Source organism: Rhinolophus ferrumequinum, chromosome 20, assembly GCF_004115265.2.
Source record: "Rhinolophus ferrumequinum isolate MPI-CBG mRhiFer1 chromosome 20, mRhiFer1_v1.p, whole genome shotgun sequence".
NCBI lineage: Eukaryota > Metazoa > Chordata > Mammalia > Chiroptera > Rhinolophidae > Rhinolophus > Rhinolophus ferrumequinum.
In genome coordinates, this window is record NC_046303.1 from 974,085 (window position 1) to 1,002,039 (window position 27,955).

The following is a 27,955-nucleotide window of genomic DNA, read 5'->3' on the forward strand; positions in this document are numbered from 1 at the left end:
CTCTTCCAAAAGCCTCGTCTTTCCACACCCTCTGCTCTCCTGGCTTCCAGGTCCACAGGGACTGTTTTACATTTGCTCTGTAATTTCCCCCCAGAATTAGCACAGGGGCACGTGACACTTCCTGATCCAGAGGGCACAGCCCTAGGCAGCTTCTAGGTCCTGGGAAATGCTGGCCTCCAGGAGGGTAGAGAGGCTGCACCTAAAGGGACAGCCCTCTCTCCCTGTAGCAGCTTCACCAAGGGGCCTCACCCCAAACCCTCACCCCAAAACGTCCTGGGCTCCATCACTCTTTGCATGGATGGATGTAAGAGCGACACAGAGATGATAGATAGATACCTAGCTAGCTAGCTAGATAGATACATAGACATGTAGATAGACAGACGATAGATACATAGTTACATAAACAGGTACACAAACAGATACATGGATAGATGACATAGAGAGTCATAGATATGTAGGTAGATAAAGATAGATAATTAAACAAATGCGCACACACACACAAAGCTATAATGAGAAGGCCCGGCCTCGGCCTGCCCTCCCGTCATCTCTCCATTTCACCTACAGGTTTAGACTGAAGAGCTGTGCACTGATTTGGAACAATCAGACACGATCCATTCCTGTAAGTTTGTCAATAAAGAGCGAGCTCCTTGAAGCAGGTCCTGTATGCATTCCAGCCCTGCCCCCACCCCCATTACCTAACCAATGCCGGGGCTGGAACCGCCACAACCGCCTGCCCGCCCCACTGAGGGCAGGGAGGTGGGCTGAGACCCTGGGGGGGGCATTACGTGGACGTGGATGGAGCCTGCCTCAGGGGGAGCTCAGAGGTGCCGAGGCCTGGGACGGGCCATCTGCAGCTGGGGAAACATGCAGGGGACCAGTGTGGCCAGGACACGTGAGAGAAGGGGAAGAGACAGGAGGGGGGGTCCTCAGGATGAAGAAGGGAGGCCCTCCCCCGAGTCCAGGGGCCCCCAAGAGGCTGCAGAGAAAGCCCTGGCCCCCGACCCTCGCCTTCCTGCCACTCACCCCTTACAGCCAGCAGTGCCCCGGGGGGCTGGGCCTGGGTCCATCTGATCACGCACGCCCCAGGGCTCAGGACGGAAGGAAGGCACTCTCTGTGTGCCTTTACTCGGGGTACAGAATATGCCTATTTTTGGGGTCCAAAAGCCAGAGCCCTCCTTATACATCACAGCACGTTCCATGGCTCAAGAATGATGGAGAAACCATCGTATTTATTGAAGACGCTCCCTGACTCACAAGAAACACTGCATCCCGAACTGGTACAAGAAGTTTAAGAAAATCTCTCAGATTCTGGGCCCTGGGACACTAGATGTGTGCTGCCAAGTCCTTTTCTCCCACATCCTCGGACAGCCTCGTGCTGTGGGCTCAGGACAGCACCTGTCCTGAAGGACAGACACCAGCGTCCCAGGAGACAGCAGTGCCGGTGTCCTGTGCCCTGTCCTGGTGTCTGGAGCCATGCAACCCCGTCTCTCTGCCCGGCCCAGCCTCCTTCCCCTCGTCACCTTGCATACTCTTATCACCACCTGCAACTTCTAAAGGCGCTAAAAAAAAGAAGCGAAAGGGACGCTGCACAGGCAATGTGCTGACTGCTAACCTGGGCAGGTGAACACCAAACCCACGCTGCGCAGGCCACGCTTCTGCTGAGAGGTCCAGCTGCCCGGCCCAGGGCTTATCTGGCTGCACCGGGCAGTCCTGGGTCCCGCTGGAGTCAGCAGGGGCCTTCGAACAGAATGACAGCTATGGCTCCAGCACTTGGAAGGCCGGCTGGTCCTGGAGTCCACGCGCCCCCAGGTCAGAAGCAGAGGGCGCGTTCGCTCCCCTAAATAAACAACCAGGTGAGCTGCCCAGAAGTGCTTGTGACTCAATGTATGCTTGAAATTATTTCTTTAGCTAATGGGTTATTTCTATATTCGCAACAGACACAGCAACAGCAATTTTGCAGCCGTGGGACGTAAGCCCAGGTGGCCATCTTTCCAGCGAGGACAATGAGCCCCTGAGGTTTATCTGCCGACACAACGTGCTTTTATTAACAGAGACAGAACCCCTAGTGTTGCCCATGGGGTGGGGGTGGGGGAGGCTGGGCTGGATGGCATGGGGGCCAAGACATCATTTTTGGGGGAGAAACTGGCCCAGATTTTGACGAAGAGCCTGGCGCCTCTTTAGATTGTCTGGTCCAAACTCAGGCTCGGCCACTCTGCACCCTGTGGTCCTTGTCATCCCAGGCCAGGACCACAGAGCCTACGTCACCTGGGGTTACAGACCACACAGGGCAGGCCGGGAGGGCCAGCTGTTCATGCGGAGATTCTGCAGTGTCCCCGTCGGGTAGACAGCATGTCACCCCACAGAGCACACCCTGGCCCACAGCGTCCCGTCCTGCAGCTCGTCACCTTACAGGGCCCCGTCCTATCGCGGGCCAGCCCACAGCACCCTGTCCCACAGGCACCATTTGCCAAGACCACTGGGCAGCTCGAGAACACTCGGGACACTGGGCCCAGCATCTCTGAAGGAAATGCTGTCCCAACAACGACTACGCCCTTTCAGAGAGGCAGGCGCTCTGCCGAGTTGGGGACCGAGTGACACGCAGCCAGGATGCTGTCCCGGCACCACCAGCCCCACCCCTCAGACGACGGCCTCTCTCTGAGTCTGAATAATGAGAACTCTGAGCACGCCAGCTGTGGGGCCTCAGTTCCTCGTCCATGAAATGGGCTAGGAAGGTGGCAGCCTCCTCTGCGAGGCCATCGGGTCAGAGCAGGGAGGCCTGTCAGGGAACAGGCCTCATGTTGACAGCGACCATCTCAGGCAGCTCCGGGGCAGGAGGTGGGTCACGGGAAGTGAGGACGGAGGAGCAAGCACCCCACGAGGTCACTCAGTGGGCAGGGTCACGTCCGCAGGGGACAGAGGGGTGCTGCATGCAGAAGACACAACAGCAACGACCCCCACCCCCAACACACACACAAAGGACCTGGCACGGTGTGTGTCCTGCAGGGGAAGGCGGTCCGGGCGGGGGCTGGCCTGGCCCACGCAGCCCTGCGTGAGCCAGCCCCTGCCCCACCGCGCACCTTCTCTCTCCAGCCCTGCCTCTCAGCCCTGCTTTCAGTTCCCCCAACACAGTCCACTCCCTCCTGCCCCAGGGCCTTCGCACAGGCCACGCAGGGCCCCCCTCTTGTGCAAGCCTCCCCTGTTGGCTCCTACTGATCCTAGAGCTCCCAGCTCAGACAGCATCTCTGCACAAAGGGCCCTGATCTCCCTCCCCGTTTACATATCCCGTCTACCTCCATGACGCAGAAATCATTAGCTCTGTGAATTCCTGTCTGAGCTCTGTGTCCCCACATGAAGACACCTGCCTGCCCCCAGGAGCTCAGCACCTGGAGCATCATCCTGCACAGAACTCAGGTCTGCAGGATGAAGGAATAAACCACCTGCTGATGCCCGAGTGTCGCTCAGAGGAGTAGGGGACCTGTTTAACAGGCACGGGATGTGGCGTGTATGTTTCAGTAACAAACACCTAGTGAGCTTTATTTTTAGGGTAACAGCAATAAGTGTACCCAAGAGGCTTAACCAGAATTGTCATCTAACAGGAGCATGAAAAGCAGTAAGTGTATGCCTTGGCCAGGTAGTTGTAACACCTGGAATCAGTGAGGATTGCGGGGGGACTTACTCAGGAAGGACAGATCACTGGGTAGCCATGTGGTGAAGCGCCAACATCAGACACGTCGGTAAGCGCCACACGTCGGCTCAGCTGCACCCCGGGACCGCCAACTGGGTGGGACTCGGCTACAGTACCATGCGCCCTCGCTAATGCTTTCTCCTGGAACCACCACCACCACCAAAAATGGGGGGCTGAAGCATGGCAGAAGTGCTATGCCTGGGCACACCACTGACCTCCACCAGGGGGCTGGTGGCAACTGTCACCAGGCCACCCCTCGCTCCTGCTCACTGGGGGAAGGGAAGCAGCAGGATGCCTGAGCCGGAGAGAGGGAAGCCTGGCCCTGCTGTCCCCTTCCTCTTGCCCGCTCTGGCTTTCAGGTGAGGAGCAAAGAGAGGAAGACCTTTTGTGGGTGCCATGCCAGGAACCTCGGCAACGTCTGGCAATGCAGTGAGGACACCAGCTTCGCCGGAGTCACCGAGGCTGCGTGCTGCACCCAGCCGGGCTGGCCAGCCCTGACCCGCCCTCTGAACAGTTCCGTAAAAAGGAACAAAAGGGACATTGCGTAACAGGAGCCAGATTCACAAGGAAGCAAGGCTGCATGTGGCCTGCTAGCAGGTACACAACGCACGGCCGGGCTGGACTCAGGGAGAGACCGGCTGATACATCTCTGCACATTTTTAGTTTCCCCAGGCAAGTGGAGAGAAAACAGATGGAAAACCTTTTTCAAAGGCAACAACCAGCCATAGTCAGTTGACAAACCTGAAGGCATTTATTTGTTCATTCACTCACTCACTCACTCACTCACCACATGGCAGGTGGGGTGCAAGGGTCATACACACACACCATGGAATCCTAAGACCTGGGACTGACGCTGTCTCCACCGCTTTCCGTGATGTGTGACTCTGGGAATTCACTCGCCCTCCCTGTGACTCAGTTTCCTCATCCGGGAAGTGGGGTGTTGCAGGATTAGATAAGGAAACACGTGTACGAGGCTAAGAACAGCACCTGGCCAGTAATTTGTGCTAAACAAATATCAGCTATGAATTCAGTCATTGTATCTGGGTACCAGGCAGGGACGGGCCCGAACTGCAAGTGCCCCACAAGCCTCCCTAAACCCAGGAAGCAGCCGAAGCTGCAGCACCACCATTCTGCAGCCAGAGAATAAAGACTTAGAGAAGGGAAGTGCTTCTCCAGTCAGATTCCAACGAGACGTCTTTCCCTCCAGATGAGAACCCAGGAGCAAACTCACAACCAGCACCGCACACCCACCTGAACTGTCTTCTTAGCCCTCAACGTGAGCGTGATTCCCGTGAACGGCCAGAAAAATACACCCGGCTAAAGTTAGGAAACGAAAATAACATCATTTTGCCCCCATGCTCAACTGGAAGCAAGGTTTGCTCAGACTGTGGCTATTTGTTACCCACGCCTCCGAATCCTGAGCTGTGTCGCTGGTCTGAACCAGATGGGATGAGGGGGCTGATGAGGACAGAGAGGAAGGAGGTGCCCCCACCGCTTTCACAATCAAGTCTGATGCCCCAGAGAGGCTGGCGGGCAGCGGCTGCCCCCGGGACGCAGCTGGCGGGCCCAGCTCCCTGGCGGCGCTCAGGGGAACTTTTACTGCCGGTTTGCTGCAGAGCACGACGTGAGCAAACAGAGCAGGGGCGGCAAGACAGACCCAGGGCCAAGCGCACGTGGCATCCACAGCCGCCGCTGATCCCTCGGGGCTGGAACTTACTGCGCTGGGCGGGGGCCGTGGCCAGGGCGGCTCCTTCCAGAAGCTGATCCCTCCGACCGCCTTGTTCCTTCCCTGCCTTTAGTCCAGCACCCTCTCCCTGTCACTGGCCTGACGTGGCCACGGGAGCCGTCCAGCAGGTGGGACAGCCCGCCCCGAGTGGGGAGGTCCCCAGGCAGCGGCACGCCCGGCTCACAGCGCAGTACGCATGCCTGTGCATAGGGCAGGAGCCTGCAGACCAGGAAGGGTTGCACAGAGCAGGGGCCGAGCCCCGCCTCTCCGGGGTGCAGAAATGGGGTACAGCGGCGGTCTCCGGACCCCCAAAGCCCCCCAGGAGAGAAACCTGCTATGGGTTCCTGGGGGCAGGTGTTCAGCCTGTGCCCCGGAACCTGACAGGTGCCTGGTGACCATCTGCCTGCTTTCCTCCTCTGTCCTTTTAAATTAACACCAGGAAACAAACACAAAAGCAAGGTCAGCATGAGGAGCCGGACAAGGGAGAAGAGGGGCAGGGGCCCGGGGGAGGGGAACTCAGAGGGCTGCTCTCTCCTGAAACCACGTGCTCCCTGGGCTCCCAGGTTCAAGGAGACAGTGGCTGTACATGCATCAAGTCCTGGGGACAGCGGTGGCTTCACAGGTCTCCTGACCTGTGTGACACTGGTGTAATTCGGTGACCTGACACCCAGAGGTGAAGTGAAGACAGAAAGGACAGCAGAACCAGAGCCCTGTCCCCACCAGACCAGAAGCTGCAAAGGGGACCTGGGCTGACGCCAGCTGGGTGCTGTGCCTCAGGGGTCTTGGCTACCGAGGGATGGTAGGGGCTTCCTGCAGGGGACATGGGGACAAGGGTCACATCAGCAGCCTGGAGCCCGAGCAGGACTTCTCACCCTCCGACCACCAGTTTCACGGCTGTGCGGCAGGTTGATAATGGAGCCTCACGGACTCACGAGGATGGAAGGAACTGGGAGCTCAGAGCCAGCACCTGTGACTGTCACCAGCCCCTCAGGAAAAGAGGGCATCTGCCCAGCTCCTGAATTTTACAAGCGCAGTGTGGCCGACTGCAGACAAGCTGCCTGACCCTGAGTGGGTCTGCCGGTCAGTCCGGGGCCCTCGGCCAGGTGCTGGGAGCGAGCGCACCCTCCCAGAGCAAGTCCACGCCGGCCTGTTGGCCGGGAGACAGAGGCTGCGGGATGGGGGACATCTGAGGAAATCGGCAAATGCTACCGGTCGGGGCTTCTCTCCCTGAAGACCTCTGTTACACACTGACCACACGCCTGCCTGTGTGACCTCCAGAAGCTTCCGTTTCCCCAGGGGTACGACGGGGTGACGACTGCACACAACCCAGAGCACAGAGGCAAGGCACAAGGAGCATGGCACGCAGCACGGCCTCGTGACGTTTGTTCTGCTCTTACTTCCGAGGCCATCAACACAGGAAGGAGGGCGGGGGAGAGAACGAGAGAGCTGGCAGCTGCTGAGTCGGCCAGTGAGAACTGGCAACGAAGGATGGAGCCAACCAGAGCTGGTCCCCTGACGCTGAGGACATAAGTGGTTCTGAGACAGAAACGGGGTCCACAGGACCAGCACTATGAGCACAAGTGGGCAAGCATGTCACAAAATGACCCAGAGGACACGGCCAGCAGGACACGACCGGCGCCCGTCCTGCTCCCCTCCGACCCCTCCCCAGGTCTGGAGCCCACGAGCGAGCAGCTTCCTGGCAGTTCCCGTCAGAGCGCCTCTAGGACTGTCATCTGTCCTCGGGGTGACAGACCGTCCACAAACCTACGCAGTCTTCCCAGGACCTCCACCATGTTGGACAATTGAATACAGTAACTTCCTCTCTCTTCCTCTGTCCTTTCTGCTAAGGAAACGACCGTCACATCTCTCTGTGAGTCTATCCTTTAAAACAGGCCGTCTCCAAGGGCCCTTCTGATGGCATGCTGTCAATGTTTAACAAGAGGCTCTCCAGGAAAGAAACAGGAAAAAGAAGGAAAAGAAACCTGACTTGTAGCGTTTGGCCATTCCTGTGGCATAAATCCGCCCCCCACCACCACCACGGTCCCTCCACGTTTCCTGCATCACTGAACAGGGATGGAGCAGGGACGGCCCCCCAAGGACAGGCTCCCATCACCCCGACGAAGCTCCACAGCCCTGCCACCCCCACTCCCCTTTCCCCCTATTTTCCCGCCTAGAATAGCTCCTTCAGCACCGCCCAAACCAAGCTTTCAAGAAACGCCTCTCACCACCATGCTTTTGAGCCGCCAGGACCTGAAAACACTCCTGATGTCCACGGAACTTCAAATTCACCCAGTGACCAGGGTTTACAGCTCCCCCAAGCACCACCCAGAGCAGCACCTCCCAACACATCTGTCACCGTCCTGACTGCCATTTCAGAGAGGGGACAAGGGGGGCTCAAATCCCATCTGTGTTCCACGGACAGGACACTCCTGCTCAAGCAGACAACCCTGTCACTCAAGTCCTTGTCCACGAAAAAGGGAATGACATCCACCCGGGGTGTTGTGAGTGGGGCCCCCCACGTGCTGCAGGCAGCCAACAAACAGAGAAGCCTGTCCCCGAAACATCCTGCCGGTTTTTCCAGCTAGTACCCGCGTCTGTACCAAGGAAAATTTCATCTCCAAGGCATGCTGACAGGTTAGAGCCAATCCAACGACTCTGAGATGACACAGGCCTGGGCACAAAGAAGCCTGATAAACACCCACAGATGAGTCTTCTCAGACCCACCCCGTCCCACACGAGTCCCGTCCCAAAATGAGGTCTATCTACTGCGTCTGGAACATGACAGGCTGCACAGGAATCACGCATGATCTCACTCCTCACTGAAACGTGCTTCTGTCTTCACAGGTGATGAGACAAAGTCCCCGGGTACCTAACCTCCCTGTCCAAGGTCACCTGTCTACTCAGTGCAAGCCACAGCCACCGCAGGTCGGTGTCCTGGGCCCACGGCCCGGCTGTCCTTCCCCACAGGCCCCACAGCTGTGCAGACGGACAGGACACGCACCCAGGTCTCTCTCAAGTAACAAGCTCACGGCACAGCAGGGCAAGCCACTTCACCCAAACAGTGGTGACAGCATCATGCTTTCAGGGGCCTCCTGCACACTCTGGGGCTTCATCCGGGGCTGCCTCACGGGTTTGGAACAGCAATGCCTCTCGGATGCACAAATCTCCCCCACACCCCACCCCCACTCAGGGCGGTCAGGCGTCCAGCACAAATTGGATCTGGAAATAATAATAAAACAAAATAAAATAAAGGTTTGAAAAATAAAGTGAAGTCAAATCAGTCTGCAGGGAGATAAATGGTAGAAACCAGGAGGCTGGCGAAGAAGCCGCCCTCGGCAGCAGGAACGACTGGTCTACCTGCCCTCCCTTAGGGCACACTGGCTGGGAGTCAGACCCTCACGGGGGCACAGCACCCTTCCAGCCGCTCACCACAGCTGCAGACCAGGGTCCCACCTCCTCGTGGAGGCCAACCTGGGGACCTGCGGGGGCTTTTCACAAATAAAAAGTACTCACTTTCTTTCTTACTATAAAAGCAAGTTATTTTATTGCAGAAAATTTAGAACACGTAGACACACAAAAAGAAGACGGACTCATCCTCCGACAACTGCCTCCCCACACCCCAAGACAACCACAGGTAGCCACACAGGAAAGCACCTCCCCGACTCTCTCACACACACGTGTTTCAAACAGAACAGCCTGTATGTCCACACCATCCAGAGCTCTACAGAGGACTCTGCACAGCGAGTGTGGCCACTGCCCAGCACGAGCGTGGCTTCCCCTCCTCCTGAAACCTATTTGGGCCCCAGTCCTTAGTGCCGCCTGAGGGTAAACACCTACACATGCAGTCCGCTGCGGGGTTCTCGTCCCAAGAACCTCACGGGGCCTGTCTCCTGGAAAGCAGAGCCTGTATTTCCAGGACCGTGCACCAGACTGGAGCAAAGTTCCCAAGATAAGGAGCTCACTCAGTCCTCTGCATTCGAGAATATTTGATCCCCTTTCTCAAGAAGGAATTGCCTTAGCGAAGTTAAGGAGGGATTTGAGGTGTGGGGCTGGTCATGAAACCAGTGTCCCTAAGAACAGGGGCAGGGAGGGGAGGATGGGCCTCAGAGCATCTCTGCATGCCCCCACCCTCCCCGGGTCAGTGCTGGGCCAATGACGGGCTGTGTTCCTAGGAAGTGAATCCCATAAGAGGAGAAGCCACACCCCTCCTGAGCCCCAGCACCTGTGCTCCAGAGGCCTCAGGGAACAGGTGTTGGTCGTCACAGGTGCTCACCCACCACCCCACCAGCCCCACCAGTTGCCCTGCTCGCTCTCTCTCCGGGAAGTAAGGGCTGACTGTGTGCGGCTCGGACACAGTGTGGGGGGAGGGAGCACACACAGGTGTGGAGTGGAAAAGGCCCGGCTCAGAACGGCACCAGGAGCCCCATATGAGAAGTTGTTTAACAAAAAGTCCGGGGAGAACCACCCTGAAGTGGAAATGGGTGACATAATCAGAACGTTATGGAAACTACGAACCGTCAGAGGGGGAGGAGAAGCAGCCGCTAGCCGACCTCGGTGCCGCTCCTCCGTCAGGCTGCGTCCAGTTTCACTGAAGCTGATCCAGCATCAGCTCTGAACAGGAGGCCTTTGGTATAAACCCAAATATCGATCAGGTAATCCACAGATTAGACCAGACACTACAGGTGCGTCCGCGGGAAAGCTGATTTATTAGACGATTAACGTTAACAGTTGTTTTTCCAGCACTTACTGTGTATGCAGACCGACTGTGGGTGTCGGAAGCAAAAGCACAAACAGCAGATTCCCCACATTTGGGAAACTTGCAATGAGAGAGGCAGGAAGGAGAGGACCGTGAGTGTGGGATTAGTGCTGCCTGGCGAGGGATGGCGTTCAAGAAAAGACAGACACACACAGAATGGATGGCGGACGGTGCCCGTCGTGGGAGCGGCTGCGACAGCCACAGTCAGGTCCAGCCCTGGCCGCCTGCTGATGGATTCAGCTCCATCTTGCCTTGCTTCTCACCAGATAAACGTGGTCTCTGTGACGCTGCCCGATCACCGAGCAGCTGGCCACGTCATCCGTTTTGGGAGACACAGGCCGCGGCCGAGCCCCACTCACTGGAGGCCGGGGGCTGGCGGTCACACTCCACAGTCCTCTGCTGCCTCCTCCGTGAACCTGGGGGTCTCCCAAGACCCCAAACCTGTCCACACCAGATGCACTGGCGACCGTCAAAGTTTAACAAAATTCTGTGCAAACCAACGATGTGCGAGCTAAAAAGAAAGAGCTGTGTCGTTGCCGTGGACATAGACACCCACCCGCTTGAGCTGTGGGAAGGCTCGGTCGCCAGAGCTCTGGAGAGGACTGTCAGACACGGCAAACCAGGGCTGATGTGGTCAGATCGTCTCGTAAGCCGCCGGCAGCTTTCCTAACAGTCTGAGGAGGCCCAGACGGGGAATTTTGGAGGACTCATCGTGTGGGTACATTGTACAAAATGGGACGGGGAAGCCCTGCCCCCGGACTGAACTCAGAGGCAGACGGTGACTGCTGTCTGTTTTCAGACACAATTAAAGCTGAAGTTTAACGTTAAAAAAAACATGTCTCAGGATTCTACAAGTTGACTGATATCCCAGTTCAACAACCACCTACTGACTCTGATCATTTTAAGGGACAGGCTCGACTGAATGTGAAAGCAAATAGATGGCACGTGACACGCAAGCAACCGTCCTCCTTATCAGTGTTGTCACCACAGGAAGAACAGTAACGCTTAGAGCAACACGCTCCCGTCACTTCAGGCCTGAGCAGCGCTCAGTGTCCCTGAACCCTCGGGATTCTTACAGCCGCACCCCGAGCTGGGACCCTAACCATCCCCACTTTGCCAAAAGGGAGCTGAGGACCAGGCCTGGCAAAGTGAGGCGACACTGCAAAGCCACACGGCCGCTGAGCGGCGGGCCTGGGACTCAGGGTCCGAGCTCCTACTCCAGCAGGGTGAACCTCCACGTCCACGTCCCGCCTTCCCTCGTGGCCAAAAGCCAGGACGTCCGTCCGTCCATCAGCGCTCCAGCACAACCCCTCCGGGCCCGCTTCTAGGGTCTAAGGCTGGGTCACCACCAGAGTCACAGGGAGGCAACAGGAAAGTGGGCTGGGGTCTGTCCTCTCCGATGGGCAGGTCAGGGAAAACAAAGTTCTTGGGTGGTCAACTGACCCTAAGCAACAGCCAACCAACCCGACTGTTATCCAGTCAACACCTAGTCACCGGCCACGGATTCACCACCACAGTCACGCCGTCACCATGCTCTAAAACGTCACCGTGAACACAGGACAGCCTTGTCACACTTACGAGCACCACACAGCACCTCAGCTCTGCAGCCGGGGCCATTTTCACCCATGAGATCACCAGGAAAAAGCACAAAAATGCAGAAAATGCAGCACTAAATAACTTGAACAGTGGACACTTGTTCACTGTCAGAGCTGAAACAAGAAGGCACCATGGCCTGTTTGACCTCATCTGGTGGCCTGAGTGGCGAGCAGCTCAAGTTTTCCGCCGTCCTGCGCAGTCCGTGACTGACCGGGAAAGCACAGTGAGTGCCGGTGTGGGGATTAAACACATCACAGCAAGTAAGCAAATCTGCAAATGCAAAGCCCGCAAACTGTGTGGCTCGGCTGTGACGTAACCTATATAATCTGAGGTTCATTCCATCTTTGACGCACTGAAGAAAACGTCCCACATCTAACGTCCCCCACAAATCTGTCCCGACAACATTATGAACAGCTCGAGGCTGTGGTTAGGTTCTTCACGCCCAGACGGGAGCTGAGCCTTGGCAGACTGACGCCCGGGCCACAAACGACACTTCCTTCTAAGGACACGCACCCTCCCCAGAGCTCCATTTCCTCCTGAGGGTCCCCTATTTGCCCACGCCCTGCACGGAGAAGCATGGAGGGTTCCCGAGACAGAGCCGGAAGGACTGGCTCACATTCTAGAGCGTGGACAAGAGGAGCACACGGTCGTCTGTGCAGGAGGCAGACGAGAGAAGCACCAGGAAATGAGGGAAATGAGGATGGCCCAAGAGGCCGGGGTCTCAGGGAGGCACCCCAAACCCGGGCGGCTGCAGCATCCTCGGTCGTCCCTACGCCACCAGGACAGGGCCCCACCCAGGAAGACAACTCCTACAAACAGGTGTCCACACTTCAGCCTGCATCACAGTCACCTACAAGGCTATGGAAAGGGACACCTGGGGGGCCCGGGATTTCTCAGTCCACAGTCTGGGATGGGGCCAGGGAATCTGTGTCCGAGTTCTCAGGTTTACACGGACGCCGCTGGTCCTGGGCCACACTGAGAACCACTGACCTCAACTATTTGTTCACTGCTTGGTTTGTGCTAAAAACTGTGCCACGATGCACGACGCTAGTCTTGTTAAAACATCCCTCACGGTCACTTTCACTCGGTCCCCCAATCTCCCAGCCACCTTCAGAAAGGACCACTGCCGTGACACTGTCAGCCTCTACTTGAATAGCCCCAAAGACAGGGAGCTCAGTACCTCATTCACGTCCAATCTTTTTTAGCTCCTAGTTCTTCGAAGTTATTTGTTACACTGACTCAGAATGTGTGTGTGCGACTTGGCCCAATTTCTCCCCATGAGCAATCAGTCAAATTAATCCGTCTGGGGGGGTGTGTGTGATTTCCCCAAGGAAGAGTAAGAATGCACTTGGCCAGTGTGAAACAGCCCTCTAAGCAAAAGGACTGTTTGAAAACAGGCTTCACGGAGCAAATGTTGCTGTTTTAGAAAACGAGGTATCAGCGCTCTGTCATGTGCTGATGAACTCAGCAGGTTTCCAGTGAAACACTTCATCAGGCAGACACAACGTCTTCCAGATGTCAGTGTCTGGAACGCCCCACTCACAGGCCAGCCCTGAGCCACTGAGTAATGGAAGACAACTGCAGACGTGCGCCCGTCTGTTCTGCTTTGGTTTGGTGTTTTCAGTCTGATTATCTGCATCAGGATCCAAGGAAAGTGGACGTGTCTCCAGTGCCTGAACAGTGCAGGTTCTTCCTGTTCCTCTTGCAATTTACTCTCAAGCGACCGGGGTTCTTTTCTCAAATGACCAGTAGAATTTCCACATTCTGGGATTTGCTGACCCTCGAAATTATGTGAGATCTCTCAGGGCCTGCACTTCCTGTAAGCGGTGGCTGGGTCTGGTCTTGGTGTCATTCTGGTCAATTTCTGCAACGGACTCGGCCGACGAGTGGCCTGTGCTTCTGGGGAGGCCCCAGGACCCCCCCATGGAGGTCACAGAGGGTCACAGCCTCGAGCCAGCCCTTTAGTCATCAGCCATCTGAAACACGGCACATTCTAACCACCACGTTCTCGACATCTGTCAGCTGGAACTCCCCATTACATAAAACGGAGGTACAGGGAGTACGAGAAAAGGAGGGGAAACGCCTCATTGCTTCTCCTTATTCACCAGTTTTCAGGAGGGGCGCTTTCCCCAGCACCTCCCAAAGGTAACTAAGGAAGTTTTGCATTTACTTTTTGACATCTATTGTATAGATCAGAAAACCATGTCTCAGCCCAAAGTCACAAAGGGACACTGCTGCACCTGGATTCAGGCCATGTCTGCACTCGGAGGGTCATCCTGGCTTCCACCTACTCCTGAGACCCAGGGGGACAGGCCACCACGCTCCCCACACTCCTGGGCACCCAGGAGGGGCCGGTGGGGAATGTTCTTGATCTCATTTCAAGGAAACAAAGTGTGAGCTGGTGGAAAAGCCTGTCCACAGAAATGGGCGAGGCCCAGGCAACCACACACGGTTTTTCGATCTTTCTGTACAGATGAGTCTCCAAATGGGACAAAACTTGTTTTTTTTTACAGAAGTGTTCCCTCATCCTCTAGGGAAAGTAAATATTGCAGACAAACCTGCTATAAATGCACTAGCAGAATAAATAACAGTGGGGCAGCAGCCGTGTGGCCCTGAGCTGCTGGGGTGCCTAGTTTTCAGAAGGGAGGTACCCTGTGTCCTGGCATCCACCACACAGGAAGGGGAGACCTCCCAAAAAGCTCACAGTCACTTTCGATGACCTGACAAACGAAACTGCCACAGTCCCCTGGTTTCCTGACAGAAACTTTTCCATCAGGGCTAGGAGACTGCAGACATCACACCAGCTGAGAAAGGAGAAGGTTGGAGACCTAGGCCATGTGGAGCTCGGGAGAGACCTGGCTCCAGAACCCTGGGCCCCTAACCTCAGAGCCGGGGCCGCTCCGGCCACCGTGGCTCCCGGCAGAGACTTCTGTGGGGCTGGTGCTGCTGTGTGGATCTGTTAACGAGGGCCCCTCTTGCAGGTAAAATGCACTCAGGTAATTTCAGTGCTGTGCCGATCTGATGATGCCTGACCTCTGTCTGGACTGTCATGCCTCCTCATCACGTGATGGCTTTGTCTAGATGACGGGCATTAAAAAATAAGCACTCGATTTTCCCCTTCAGTAGTTACTGCTATTTCCAGTACGGTGGCACGTAACCACTGCCTTCCAGGGCCACATGTCACATGTGGGAGGCTGCAGACTCGGTGCCATGGAAGAAAACCCTCAACCGCTTTCTCAGCCCCTGCAGACTTCCTCCCTGGGGACAGTCAATCACTGCCAAACACCTCCGAAAGCCCTTCCCTGGGACAAGCTGGCTGCAGTCACCTCAGAGGGCCTGGGCGTGGTGGCCCCAGGACAAGGGCTGCCCCAAGCCCACACGAGGGTGGCGGGAGCTCTGAGCCAGGTGCACCACACACCTGGCCATGGGTGGGGCAGGGGACTGACGTCTGACCCGAGGACGGGGACAGAGCAGGCAGGTCAGCGTGTGCCGCCTGCAGCAGTGAGGGCTCCCCATATGCCAGGCTCCCAGCTCCCCTGACACAGCTGGCACGGTTCCCTCGGTGCTCCCCTCACAGGCCCTCTGCCTGGGGCAGATCGAGTCCAGGCTACAAAGAGTGGCTGGCTGGGGGGCAGGGGGGGTCACCAGAGTGGGTTTTTCTCCTCGATCTGTGGAGGGTTTCCCCTCTTCCTCAGCAGGTCAGTGAACTCAAACGTAAGGAAAGGTGACCAGGAGTTCCTGAGAAGGAGATACAAATGCTGCCAGGGCCTCTTAACATGCGGCCTCTCCCAGAAACCCGGGCCACCTTCCCGCGACGCTGACAAAAGCCAAAGGCCGGATGTTATTTCAAGCGTGGGAGGGGATGGTGAAACCAAAGCAGAGTGTGGACCAAAGTTTGGCCTGTGGTTAGAGAGGGAAAGGGCAGGTGCCCGATTTCCTGGGAAACCTGGGCCCAGGGGAGGCACACCGGGACCTTTGGCAGCAGCTGCAGGCAGAGGCTGGGGGCAGAGGTCAGGGCCCCTTCCTGTAACCTGGGAACAAGGAGCCACCTCCAAGAACTGGCCCGGGCCCTGCCCTGTCCATTCAGGTGGAGGCCGCAGGGGCTTACTGTCTTAACACCAGCCCAGGGCCCATCTGTCGGCACCGAGCACTTTGCAGGCCTCTCCCTGGGGAGCTCAGGGATGCTGGTACCTCCTGTGCCCCGGGCACATGCCAGAGGCTTCTCTTCCAAACACTCCATGAACACCCTCCCGTCGTCTGCACACTCACAAGCCCCTCACACCCGTCGTCTGTGAGCTCGGCCACCGCGCCCGTCCAGCTGGTACATCCTCTGGAACGGGAAGGACGGGGCTCCGGAACTGTTGTCCATATCCAAGCTCCTTTCCACCGTGCAGCATTCTCTCACGACAGCCAGCTGTGCATTTGTGAAAGCGGTCAGGGCCTGCCCTCCTTCTCCAAACATGTTCTGCTCCACTCAAGAGAAAGTCACGAGCACAGGGAGATGTAGAACAGGAATCTTCAGAGAGGCGAAATGCAGTTACAGAAAGGCAAATCTGAGCTAGCTCAGGGCTGTGGCTTTACATTCCTCCTCACTGGGGCCCATATAACTTTACTGGGATCCCCAACCTCACGGAGGACTCTGAGAAGGAACAAAAATAGAATAAGTGAGCAGCTGAGAAATGGAGCTAAGTAATGAACTGCGTCACCCCAGCCGGGGGTTGCGGCCAGCTGAGCTGTCCTCGAAGGGCTGCTGTGCTCTGGATCACAGGTGCGAGACAACCTTGGGGACAGGGGCCTGGTCCACCTCTCCACTCATCTTAAGCTTTTCCCAAACGCCTCCATTCTTCCCCCAACTTGTAAAGCGCGGGACATTCCTGTCTGTGTGCGTGTGTGCCACGCAGATGCACAACCAGCCAGTGTGGGAGCTCCTCCCCCCCGCAAACAGGGACCCGCCAGTGTCACACGGGGCTGGAAGGGCAGGCTGTCCAGCAGAGATGACTCCACAGCTCTGACCCCTTTCCAGCTGTGCGACCGGGTCGTGTCTCTGCCCTGCCCTCCGTCCTAACCGAGCCTCTCGGTGTCCCGGCTCCATCCTCTCCATGAGCCCCCCGTACACAGAGGTCCTCCGTGGGACCCTGGGCACGCACACACTCCACACGCGCATGCATGCACACGCCTGCACCAACACCAGGCATGTGCACAGATACAAAGGTGCAGCTAACAGATCTCAGTTTGGAAACTCCAGCCTCGGACTCTGTAACCTGACGCCTACTGTCACCTTCCACAGAAACCACCACTGTCTTCACTCTAAGTAAATAGAAGTGAAGCCAGAGGGAGTTCAGGAAACGCCGACTCAAATTTCAGAAACGGTTGTTAGACAAGCTCTCCTCCAGCACGAAACCACAGCAGCCCAGCAAAGAGTCACGTGTGCGGCCCCCAGTGAGGCTTGCCCCTGTGTGGCACCGCCCTGCCCCCCGGAAGGCAGGGACTCTTTCAAGGACAGAGGCCACTTTGAAAAGAGCCGACTTCTGAGACCGTGCTCAGCCAGGCCGGCCGCTCCCAGGCCCTGGGCCCTGGCTGTGTGGGTGGTTCATACCAGTGGACTCCACGGAGTCCCAGCCAAAGCCACACCTGCCCCCAGGCAGGAGTTTCCGTTGGCCGATAGGAGCCAGCTTCCCTGGAAAACGCATGGGAGGTAAAGACGGGAAACAACCATGCCTCTGCCTCGCAGGTCCAGACAGCAGCCCGGCCTCCCGCAGACCTGTGTGTCCTGAAAGACCCTGCCGTCAGCCCAGGGACCGCCCAACCACGGTCTGTCCATCGGCTTCTGACACCCGCCGTGCCTCCCAACAAGGGGTGAGGAGAACCGAGGTCCCCTAAGTGGCTGCCACGGGGCCGTGGCCCGGCGCAGCAGATGGCGTGCTCCAGAACCGACCGGACTGGCTCCCTCGCAGCAGCTGGCAAGACAACAGAGATGAAGAAACCAGGAGAGGCCCCAGGCCGCCCTCCGGGGCTCACGGCACAATGCAGGTTCTTCCCTCTCGTGGGTTTTCTGTGCCGTAACCAGAGCCAGGCACGTCCAGGGCTGCTTCATTCCGTCCTTACAGAGACCCGCAAGGAGCCCAGAAGTGAGAGGACTCGGGGCCAGGTCCCACGGCTCAACTAGCGTTATGGCCAGGGTGAACCTGACCTGACCTAGCCCACACGTGTAATCACCGTCATGTTCTGTGCGTGGGAGTGTGCACGGGTGATGGACACATACATGTTATCTACAGGAACGGCTGGCACACACGTGTCACTCAGTCATACAGGGCCACCTCTCTCATCTCTAGTGATCACTATGATCTAGAAACAGTGATGCATCTGCTTTGCACCCGGCAGGCCATGTTCCACACAAGCCGTGCGACTGGAACACAAATAGGCGATAAGCCACGGGCTGCCCTCCATTTCTAAATGCTGCATTAGAGCCACAGGTCCAGACAGGGCTGCTCTCAGGCTCGGGTCGGATTCCCCCCACAGCCCCTGCGCTCCACCTGGGCGGGACCACGCCAGGCGCAGTCAGCACCCTGCACACTGACCGCACAGCACTTTCTCTGTCGGATGGCTCTTCCCTCCTTGCTGATAAGGGGCCCTCCAGTGACATGGCTTCCTTTTCACACTGACTTCCAGGAAACTCGGAGCTGCCTGCATGTGTCATCAGCTAAATGAACACGGATAAAGGGAGCTCGGCCTCCCAGGCCTTTGTCTCGGCCCCTCTGCCTGCCCTTTCTTTAGTCTGTGTACTAATCGAACCTCAGACCTCACTTCTTAAGTCATCACAACAAACAGAAGCATCTGCCACCAGAAACTCATAGGCAAAGGGCACCACAGGCTAACAGCTAGGGCTGAGGCACGGCTACCGAGTACGCTTTCCTCCCTCGTGCATCCCAGCCACCCAGGTGTCACCAAGGCGCCCTGCCCGGCAGACAAAGACCCTCACAGAGCATAACACCGTCGAGGCACAGGGAAGGCCCTGAAGTCAGCCAGGGACATCCTTGGGTCCTGCTGGTACCACCATTAGCCTCCTGTCCTCTCCAGCTGGCACCAGGGTTTAGGGACACTCGGGTCCCACATGCTGCCATGGGATTTAGGCAGACCAGGCAGCTCAGTCAGAGCGAGCCAACGGGACACTATTCCGGAAGCTGTCGGAAGGGCTCAGGGCACTCAGGTGACATCGGCAGAGCAGGTGAATGGCACATGGAGGGGTCCTCGGCACAGGATGTAGACGAACGGCAGTGGGTCAGAGGGCAGGACACAGCGGCGCCGAAGGGGCGTCACACCCCAAGGCCGTCACCAAGTGCAGCCTCAGTGGGCAAGGACGCAGGCCACCTGCTCCCAAACCTGGACAATGGCCACCGAGGACACAAAAGGACAGAATGAGAGGACGGGAGCAGGAGCCACATATGGACCGTGTGTTGGCTCAGGCAGCGCTGGGGCTAGGCTGAGTGGCCTGGCCAAGGGCACCTGAATTCCAAGGCCCCCGGTTGTTTCCTCCATTAGGGACAATGCCTCCTTGGGGAAGGTGCCCCCTGCTCGGACCCCTGACGCCCACCTCACTGAGACGTTCTGAGAATGAATGAGGCACCGAGGCCCAGCAATACCCAGCAGGCTTTGAAACATGGGGCACTAAATACCCCAATTTCCTGCCACGCTCCACTGACAGGAGGGTTTTCCTGCACAAGTCACTCCCAACTTAGAAACACAGCAGATGAAAAATTGAGGAGCAGCACCAACAAAGCCGTCTTACCACGAACACTGGCGAGTGCACAGCCGTGGACACCCAGCCCGGCCACGGCGGCTTGTGTCGAGTGACCTGGGAAGTCACCTCACTTTCTCAGCCCCACCCTCTTCATGTTCAGCTAAAGTGACCTTCTGGGCAAATGTCCCCCCGAGCGTCTGACGCACAGCAGACGCTCCATGAAGGTAACAGAGGCAGAAATGGGATCCCAGGTGTCCTGGCCAGGACCCACACAGGCTGGTGAGTCCCAAGGTCACATCTGGAGTGTGGGTGTCACATGGAGCTACGGCCAAACCGTCCAAAGTGCCAGGCCCAGGGTGCTGGAAGGTTCTCGGCCGACGGAGGGCCAGGGGAGAGAGAGGCTTCTGTGCTTTCCACCTGAGAAGTGATGGCGTGTAGGGGGAGGCCCTGCCCCCAAAGCTCCACTGGGCACAGGCGGGTCCATTTACACCAGGCTGTGTAGCCTGCGGGCTGGGGGGGAAGAGCCGGTGGGGCCACCACCTCTGTCCTAGTCATTTCCTCCAGCAGCCAGAGGGAGGCGGCACCCCCCAGGGTAGGGAGAAAGCCACACACAGCACAGCCGCCATGCAGCCACTGTGGGGAAAGCAGCCCTGGGCCAGGGGGCTACCGGGCTCAGCCAACAGAGACACGGGGACCAGGAAGGCAGGCAAAACGCCCACCAGAAGGCTGGATCCTGCGTCCACGAAACCAGGGCCACGGGCTGAGTGCTGCTCCAGTGTGGGGAGGGTTTAGAACACAACTGAGACGCCCTGAAGGAGGCAGTGGGCACACCTGTTTGCTGCCCACACGGGTGGGGCTGGGGACGGCAGCCCCCCCCACACACAGAGAGTCACTCCCCATTGCTACTGGAGAAAACGGCGGTCAGTGCCCTGTTGTCCAGGAAGTACACGCAGCCAGCGGGTGTCCTGCCAGCCACTGAGTCACTAAAACGAGGCTTATCCCGTCATCTCCAGCGGGGGTGGCAAAGCAAACACCCAGAGGGACCATGACATTCAAGTGACATTTTTCATTTAAAAAGCAGCCGGCAATTTATATTTACCCAACAGCAAGTCAAAGAGAAAGTGCTAGCACTACGTTTACCTTCAGTCCATAGGAAGACGGCATTTGCCCAGCTTCCTGTTCCAAAGCCACCACTTCCTGCTCCCGCACGGACACCCTGGACAACTACGTGCCCCCACAGTTTTATGCCCGAGAAAACGGACATGTGGCATCTGCACTTTACAGAGAAGGGAGTTCGGGCTCAGGGAACGGATTCCCTCACAGGAACGGATCCGAACGGCAATTCCTACACACTCGTGCATGACTGTCCTCTGAAGGGACACATGTGGGTGGCCTGTGAGTGCTCTGCGAGCGAAAGCTGTGGCTCAAGCAGGGAGAGGACCCAAGGACCCCAAAGTGGGCACAGCATAAAGACCTCGCCCTCTGTGACGACGGTACGTGGCCCCCAGGAGATGCCAGGGACTTACCTGTTCCAGGCGGCCTTGTGCACAGAGTGGTAGCGCCACCTACAGGAGAAGAAACATGGTGAGCAAGCGGGCTCTTAAACCCAAGTGTCCCTGACCACGTTCTCGGTCACCAAGGCTCAGTCTCTCAAGAGATGAGCTAGTGTAACAGAGTCCATGTTCTTCTCAGTTTTGTAAAGTCCCAGTCTTTGCAGACAATGTAATGACACCACGGAGACCCAAGAAAAATGCCCACTGTTCATATGTGTGGAACTTGATCTCCAGTTTCCAGGAACTAGGGGACTCCCAGGCCTGCATGCCTGAGCCAGTGCAAGCCCTCCCAGCGCCGCGTGGGGCACGGCCAGAAGAGGCGCTCTGCCCAGGCTCTTCAGGGCTGGGGTCCTCTATTAGATGGACCACTGCTTCTAGATGTTTCCACAGCGGATGCAAACGCCAAGTCTAACTGTGGCCAGGCGTGCGGTCGTCTTGTCCCAGACGTGGCTCTGTGCAGGACTCCACCATGGTCCTCTGAGGAACTAAGGGCACCCCAAGAAAGCCTGCGCCAATGTCACGAGGCCACCAAGGTCACAAGGCCACCACCATCACTGAGACACAGGAGACACGGTCATAGGCCCCACTGAGGGACCCAACAAAGACCAAGGCCCCAGCTTGGGAGTGTGTCTCAGGTGGGACCTCAGCACGGGGCCGTGGCTTTAATCCTTCTGGGACCCGCTTTCCTCGTCTGAAAACTGGGGGTCACGAGGGCTTGTGGTACTCAGAAAAGGGGCTGGCACAGAGCGGGCTCTCCACATTCTGGGACACCGGCTGTCCCCAAGCAGAAAGGGCTGCCGGCAGGTGAGGGACCCAACTTGCTCTGTGTGGTTCTGGCGCCTGCAAGTGGGGCACGACTCCCCGTGAGCTGCCTCCTGGCTGTCCCCCCGCCCAGGACCCTGTACCCCATCCTCGGAGTTCTTGGAAATGTACGAAAGATGGGGCAACCCCAGGGACCTGACCAGCTGTCCTTGAGGGTTGGAGAGGCTGGCAGCATGACCTTGGTTCTTGCCTTGGCGACTATTTATAACTCTCTTGCTTATCTTACTAAGCTCCTAAGGCACATGACAGGCGGTCTGAGAAGTGCTATTACTGCACAGGGTTCTGACTCACGATCTCGTCTGGGGCAGAGGCCCTCTCCCCCGGCACCCCGTCCCCCCCAACACACACAGAGCAGCCCCTCTGGCTGCCCAGAACTGCTGACTTCCTGCTGGCTCCCCCCACAGTAGACTTCCTGGAAAGCAGGACACGTCTTTTTCATCTGTGTATCCTCAGATCCACATATGTATTAAAGTTTGATGAACAGATGAGGGAAGTGAACAAATAAATGTAAAACAGAAAACAAGACAAAACAAATGGCTTTGAAAATACAGGGAGCCACAGACATAGGCTAAGTGGCTGGTGGCTGGCAGACGCGGACGCTGTGGTTGATGGAGCCCCGTGATGAATTCCGTCCCTTGTACAGTCTCTACTCAGCCCATTCGTCCTGGTGCTTCATGAAACGTTTGACATGCTGGCAAGAAACGTGCAAGGAATCAGAGCCCCTGCCTTTAACAGTCATTGTCTGTATTCCACGCAGTGGAGTATTATTCAGCCACAAAAAGAAATGAGCTATCGAGCCATGAAAAGACAGAGGAACCTTCGATGCGTATCACTAGGTGACAGAAGCCAATCTGAGAGGGCTGCATACTGTGTGATTCCAACTCTGTGACATTCTGGAAAAAGCAAAACTACAGAGACAATAAAAAGGTCAGTGTTTCCAGGGGCTGGGGGAGGGATGAACGGGACCCCAGGACGTTCAGGGCAGACCTTCAGGACACTTGGTAGGGTACCGCAATGGTACCACATCGCGTCAGGATACATCTGTGCAAACCCACAGACGGCACAAGGGCAGGAGTCAAGGCTGATGTAAACAGGGCTCAGGTTAGTAACAATGTATCAGTGCTGGCTCCTGGGGCAGAAGGAACAAACGCCGGGCACTAACACAACATGTTTCTAATGGGGGCGGGGAGGCACGTGGGTATCTGGAACTAGGGTTTCCGGCTGGAATTCCCACCCGTTCTCGGGAATTTTTTCGCTTTTCCATTTCCAAATCCTGAACAGTTGGTCGGGAAATCGGGAAAATCGGCTCCTGGAACCCAGGTGGATGATAGTATCGGCTGTCACTTTGTGGAAACGATTCATTGTGGAGAACAAAAAACAGTTTACATCTTGCGATTCGGGAACAGGAAAGCGAAAAAAATTCCTGAGAACGGGCAGGAATTCCCGCCTGGAAACCCTATCCAGGATTGTACTATCTGTTCAATTTTTCTGTAATTCTAAAACTGCCCTAAAAATAAAGTCTATCAGTTATTGTTCGAGTTTGCTGTCTGGCAGCGCACGTTTGTTGAGTCTGTGGAAAAGCTCCAGCAGTATCAGAACTTGAGTTTGCAAAGGACAACCAGGGCGCACACAGTGTAGGGACCAGTGCTCTTCCCACGTCCCCCTGCACCTGGGGGGCCTGGCCCCAGCGTGTCCCCCAGAGACCGAGTGCGCTCGTGGGGGCCCTTGAATCACACCACGCCCAATCGTCACACAGGTCCCGACCAACCAGGAGCGACATCTCTGGAGAGCTCTGCCATCTGCACACCGACCTCGCCCGACCCCCGCCTTGCTCACACGCTGGCAGGGAGCACCTTCTCGGGCCAGCCACCTGTTCCTCACAGCGACCCAGTAACCAACCAACAAGTCCTCCAGGAGGGGACCTGCGCGGGCACAAACTGCAGGGACCGCGGTTCGTCAGACAGTGAGCAGGGCCTGGGCAGGACGCGGGGTCCCCCGCTCAGTGACTGCCCCTCCATGTCCGTCCGCACTCCTGCAGAAAGAGCCCTGTCCAGGGACCCATTACAACCACTCTGTCTGTCTGCACACACCCTGTGACAGTGCAGACAGACACCTGAGGACAGGCTTCCAGTTAGAACGAATGACAATGCACAAGAACAGCCACTCAGAGAAAAGGGGACAGTCTGGGGGACAAGCCACCTGTCTGTCAGCCAGGAGAAAACTAATATTTACATCAGGAACACCTGACTTACAAAGACCACCAGTAACTGCACACGCCAGGTGTGTATTCCTGCTGTGTGATTCAAACCAGGTCCCAGGACAGGAACCCCATGAAAAGGGACCAGATTTTCACGTCCCATTTCCGGCCTTCAAAGAATAAAGAAGGAGGCGACTGGCCACAGTCTGGCAGATGCATGGCGGGAGGGTCAGGACACACCCATGACCTCACAGGCCACCCTGCTGGGCATTAGGAATTCACGTGGCCGTGCACCTGCCCCTGGGAGCAACAAGTCCTTAGGATGGAGGCCAGGCAGGTCTCAAGGGCAGAGCGAGCTCACCTGCTGCGCCCCCTACAGCCAACCTCTGATCACAGGCTCACAGTGCTCTGGACTCTTCCTCTGCTTTCACTGGACAAGAGGAAAGTCTGGTGGCCCTCAACCACTTCGGCCGGCCTTTGTCCCGGGTGTGAAGGATGCTGCTTCTGCAGCAGTCAGGTCCTGCAGGTGAGTCCTGGCTCGTGGGACCCTAGGACCACTGAGCAGGCAGCCACCATGTGCTTGGGACTGCTTCCCTCGCCACCGTCCTACTCACATTGCTGCACACGAACCCACGTGCATGGCCAGTGTGTTAGAGGGGGCGGGCACCGCCTGGCCAAGCCCCTCCCCTGCTCTGTAAGCAGGAGAACAGAAAATAGGCCCTGCGGCCAGTGGGCCACCCCCGGCTGCTCACGTCACAGCAAGGCCAAGTGTTGGGGCTGCAGTTCTTCCCTGGCCCTCACCTCAACCCCAAAGTCACCCCGAGCCTGGGGCGCCGAGTCCCACAGAGGCCCACCACGCCCATGATCCAGGAAGGAGAGAAGACGCCGCTGGGTCCAAACTCCAGGTGGCTCACCTGATAGGAACGGCTCCCTCTCAGCAAAAAAAGCCCCTGGGAGAGGGGGTGATGGAGGTGACAAGGGGGATGAGGCAGGGACGCACAGCAGAGCCCACCAGTGACTGGGAAAGCCCCCGAGCCCCGAAAGGCCGGGTCCATATCACTTTATGGCTTTGCCATGGCTCCACGTGGGGCCCCATCATGGTTACCAAGGACAACCAAACAAACAAGCTGCGCCTGGCTGCACCTGCCTACGTGGCACCTGCAGCCACTGCTATCAGTAACCTGTCCCCAAACCAGCAAGTGGACAGGTGACCGGGACGGACGGGGCCTCACACCCTGGAGTGACTGTATCCCGGGAATGTGTGCGTGTGTGCGAGTGTGTGTGTGCGCGTGTGTGTGTGCCGGACTATGTGTCCATGTGATTGAATGTATGTGAGTTTATACGAGTTTGAGTCAGGAGCGTGCGTGTGAGGCTGAGAGTGTGTTTCTATGTGGCTGAGGGTGTGTGCCCTGCCCTGCCCTGCCCTGCACGTCACCCCCTGGGGACAGCCCAGGGCTGAGACTGGTTCTGACTTGAGGCTCTTTGTCCAGCAGGGAGGTCTCCCACGGCCTGACTGGGTCCCCTGCTTACGTCTGAGATGGAAGTGCTGGGAGAGAGGTCACAGCTCCATTCTCCACACGCGTTAGAGACGGCTTCCTTTTTCTCAGTACAGGCGTCCCCCCCATGTCTGCAGGGACATGTTCCAGGACCCCCAGTGGCCACCTGAAACCACAGACAGTACTGAACCCTGCATATACTATGCTTTTCCAATATGTACACACCTTGTCGCTTACAGGAAGCACCTTAGGGCTTCTCGTTGGCGGCTCTGACTCGCCAGCATCACGGCTCTTGCACTTTGGGGCCATTATTCAGTAAAATAATGAACACAAGTACCGTGACAGTCGATCTGATCACCAAGACGGCTGCCACGTGACTGCCGGGCAGGGAGCGTGCAGTGTGGAGACGCTGGACAAAGGGACGATTCACAGACAGGAGGGACGGAGAAGGACGGCTCGAGATTTCATCATGCTGCTGAGAATGGCGCACGATTTAAAAATTACAAATCATTTCTTTCTGAAATTTTCCATTTAATATTTTGGACCATAGTTGACCACGGGCAACTGAAACCTCGGAAAGCAAAATCACAGATAAGGGGGGGACAACTGTACCACCAAACAAGGAATTCAGCTTTTGTGATCGTCCTTTTTTATTAAATGTTACTTTGGACGAAGCTGTGCAAAGGGTCCCACTTTCTGAGCAATTTCTCTGGAAGCGTGTGTGTGTGACCGACGCCCTGCACACCATGTAGGGTCACGTGAAGCAGCGCCATAGAACTTCACAGAAGCGCGTAGTGACAGCGAAGCTGAAGTTCACACTTGTGCACATGTGCACATGAGCAGTGGCTGCAACCAAAGCCGGCAGCTTGGTCTGTGCCATGCATGGTGCCCACAGGTTTTCCAGGCAACGCTGCCCACAGGCCCGCCCTCCCCAGCCTGGCGGCCGGCTGCACGAGCAGGTCTCATTCACGCCAGGTTTCTGGAAGGACAGTCAGCTCAATGGCAGCAGCCAACAGCTACTAAGGTGCGTTAGAGGACTGCACACATGTCCCAAACCAACCCATACCCCCCAGGTGGCCAAGCCAGCACAGACGGGGACAGAAGCAGGCTGAACTCGACTCACCTTGCCCACGGCTCTGAAGGCAATTCCACGTCAAGCCGAGCACAGAGGCAGCGCCGCCCGCAGGCTGTGCCCCTTACTAACGCCACGGCCGCGCATGGCGGGAATCCCACAGAAGAAATAAAATTTGTCGTTAGCCACCTTGGCTCTGTCTTCACAGAGGGCACACTTTATGAAGGAAATTCAGTGACATCGAGACTGCAGCAGTTTCTGTCCCAAACTGTGCCACCTGCACAGGCCACCTTCTCTCATGCTCTGCACCAAGCACTGCAGAGGACACAGATGTGACACGTCCACAGGGTACAGGGGCTTCACTTCAGGGGGTGACGCTTCCCTCACCCCTACACAGAGGCTGTGTGTGGGAAGGAGGGCGGGGACTTTCCTGAAGGAGCAGAACCTTTAGTGTCGCCTCGATTTTATTATTTTACGGCCTTTGCTTCCTGTGTGGTACGTTACCAATTAATCGACTGACATGTTTGTGCACCGCCATTCCACACGGTGGAAGGAAGATGCAGCTCCCTTATCTTTACCACCATTATTACCACTTACTATCAGTGGGGTGCAGAACGATGAGAAGAGGAAAGTCCCCTCGCCGGCACTGACGTTCTGAGAGAGGAGCAGACGGCTGAGATTCCAACTGTCTTAATCAGCGTGGCCGTCGTAACACACAGCACAGATGGACCTTACACAGACTCTCACATCCTGGAGGCCGGACGTTCGAGATCCACGTGTGGACGGGCGGGTCCCACCTGAGGTCTGTCTCCTGGGTGCGCAGACGCCGTCCCCTCCCCGTGTCCTCACGTGGGCGTTCCTCTGGATGTCTGTGTCCTCGTCTCTTCTTACAGGGACACCAGTCATACTGGCTCAGGCCCCACCCAGCCCGACGGCCTCGTTGTACGTCCATCATGTCTGTAAAGGCCTAGTCTCCAAATATAGTCACAGGTGCCGACGGGTGGGACTTCACGTGGACTTGGGGGGGACACACTCAGACACAGCACCCCCATCAGAGGTCTGACAGGGCCAGCAGAGAACCCAGTCAACACAGGACGTTGTCACCAGGCCAGCGGGAGCAGGTCCTGCAGACAGAACGCGGGAGGGCTGCTCATGGCCAGGCGGCGTGGCTTCTCTTTCTAGGCTGCCAGCGCTGCTCCTGGGGGGCGGGGGGTCCAGGCGAGGGGCAGTCCCAGCACTGCGGGGTGGACACACACTCACTACCTCATCTGTGTCCTTCGTGAGCTTTCTGCTGACCTTACTCTGAGCCCCTCT

General features: G+C 57.1%; 1 protein-coding gene across 3 annotated transcripts in view; it reads right to left on the bottom strand.

Moving 5' to 3' along the window:
* TNS3 (tensin 3) overlaps positions 1-27,955 on the bottom strand; it is a 170,596-nt gene that overhangs the window by 92,238 nt on the left and 50,403 nt on the right. For 2 of the 3 annotated variants that reach the window (XM_033088708.1, XM_033088706.1), the window contains exon 4: positions 21,028-21,066. The exons of the other annotated variant lie outside the window; for it this stretch is intronic. Coding sequence is in view for 1 of the 2 variants with exons in the window: in XM_033088706.1 (XP_032944597.1) it covers positions 21,028-21,066 (39 nt within the window). In the remaining variant the exon portion in view is untranslated. The remainder of the gene's footprint in view (positions 1-21,027; positions 21,067-27,955) is intronic. 3 annotated transcript variants of the gene reach the window in all.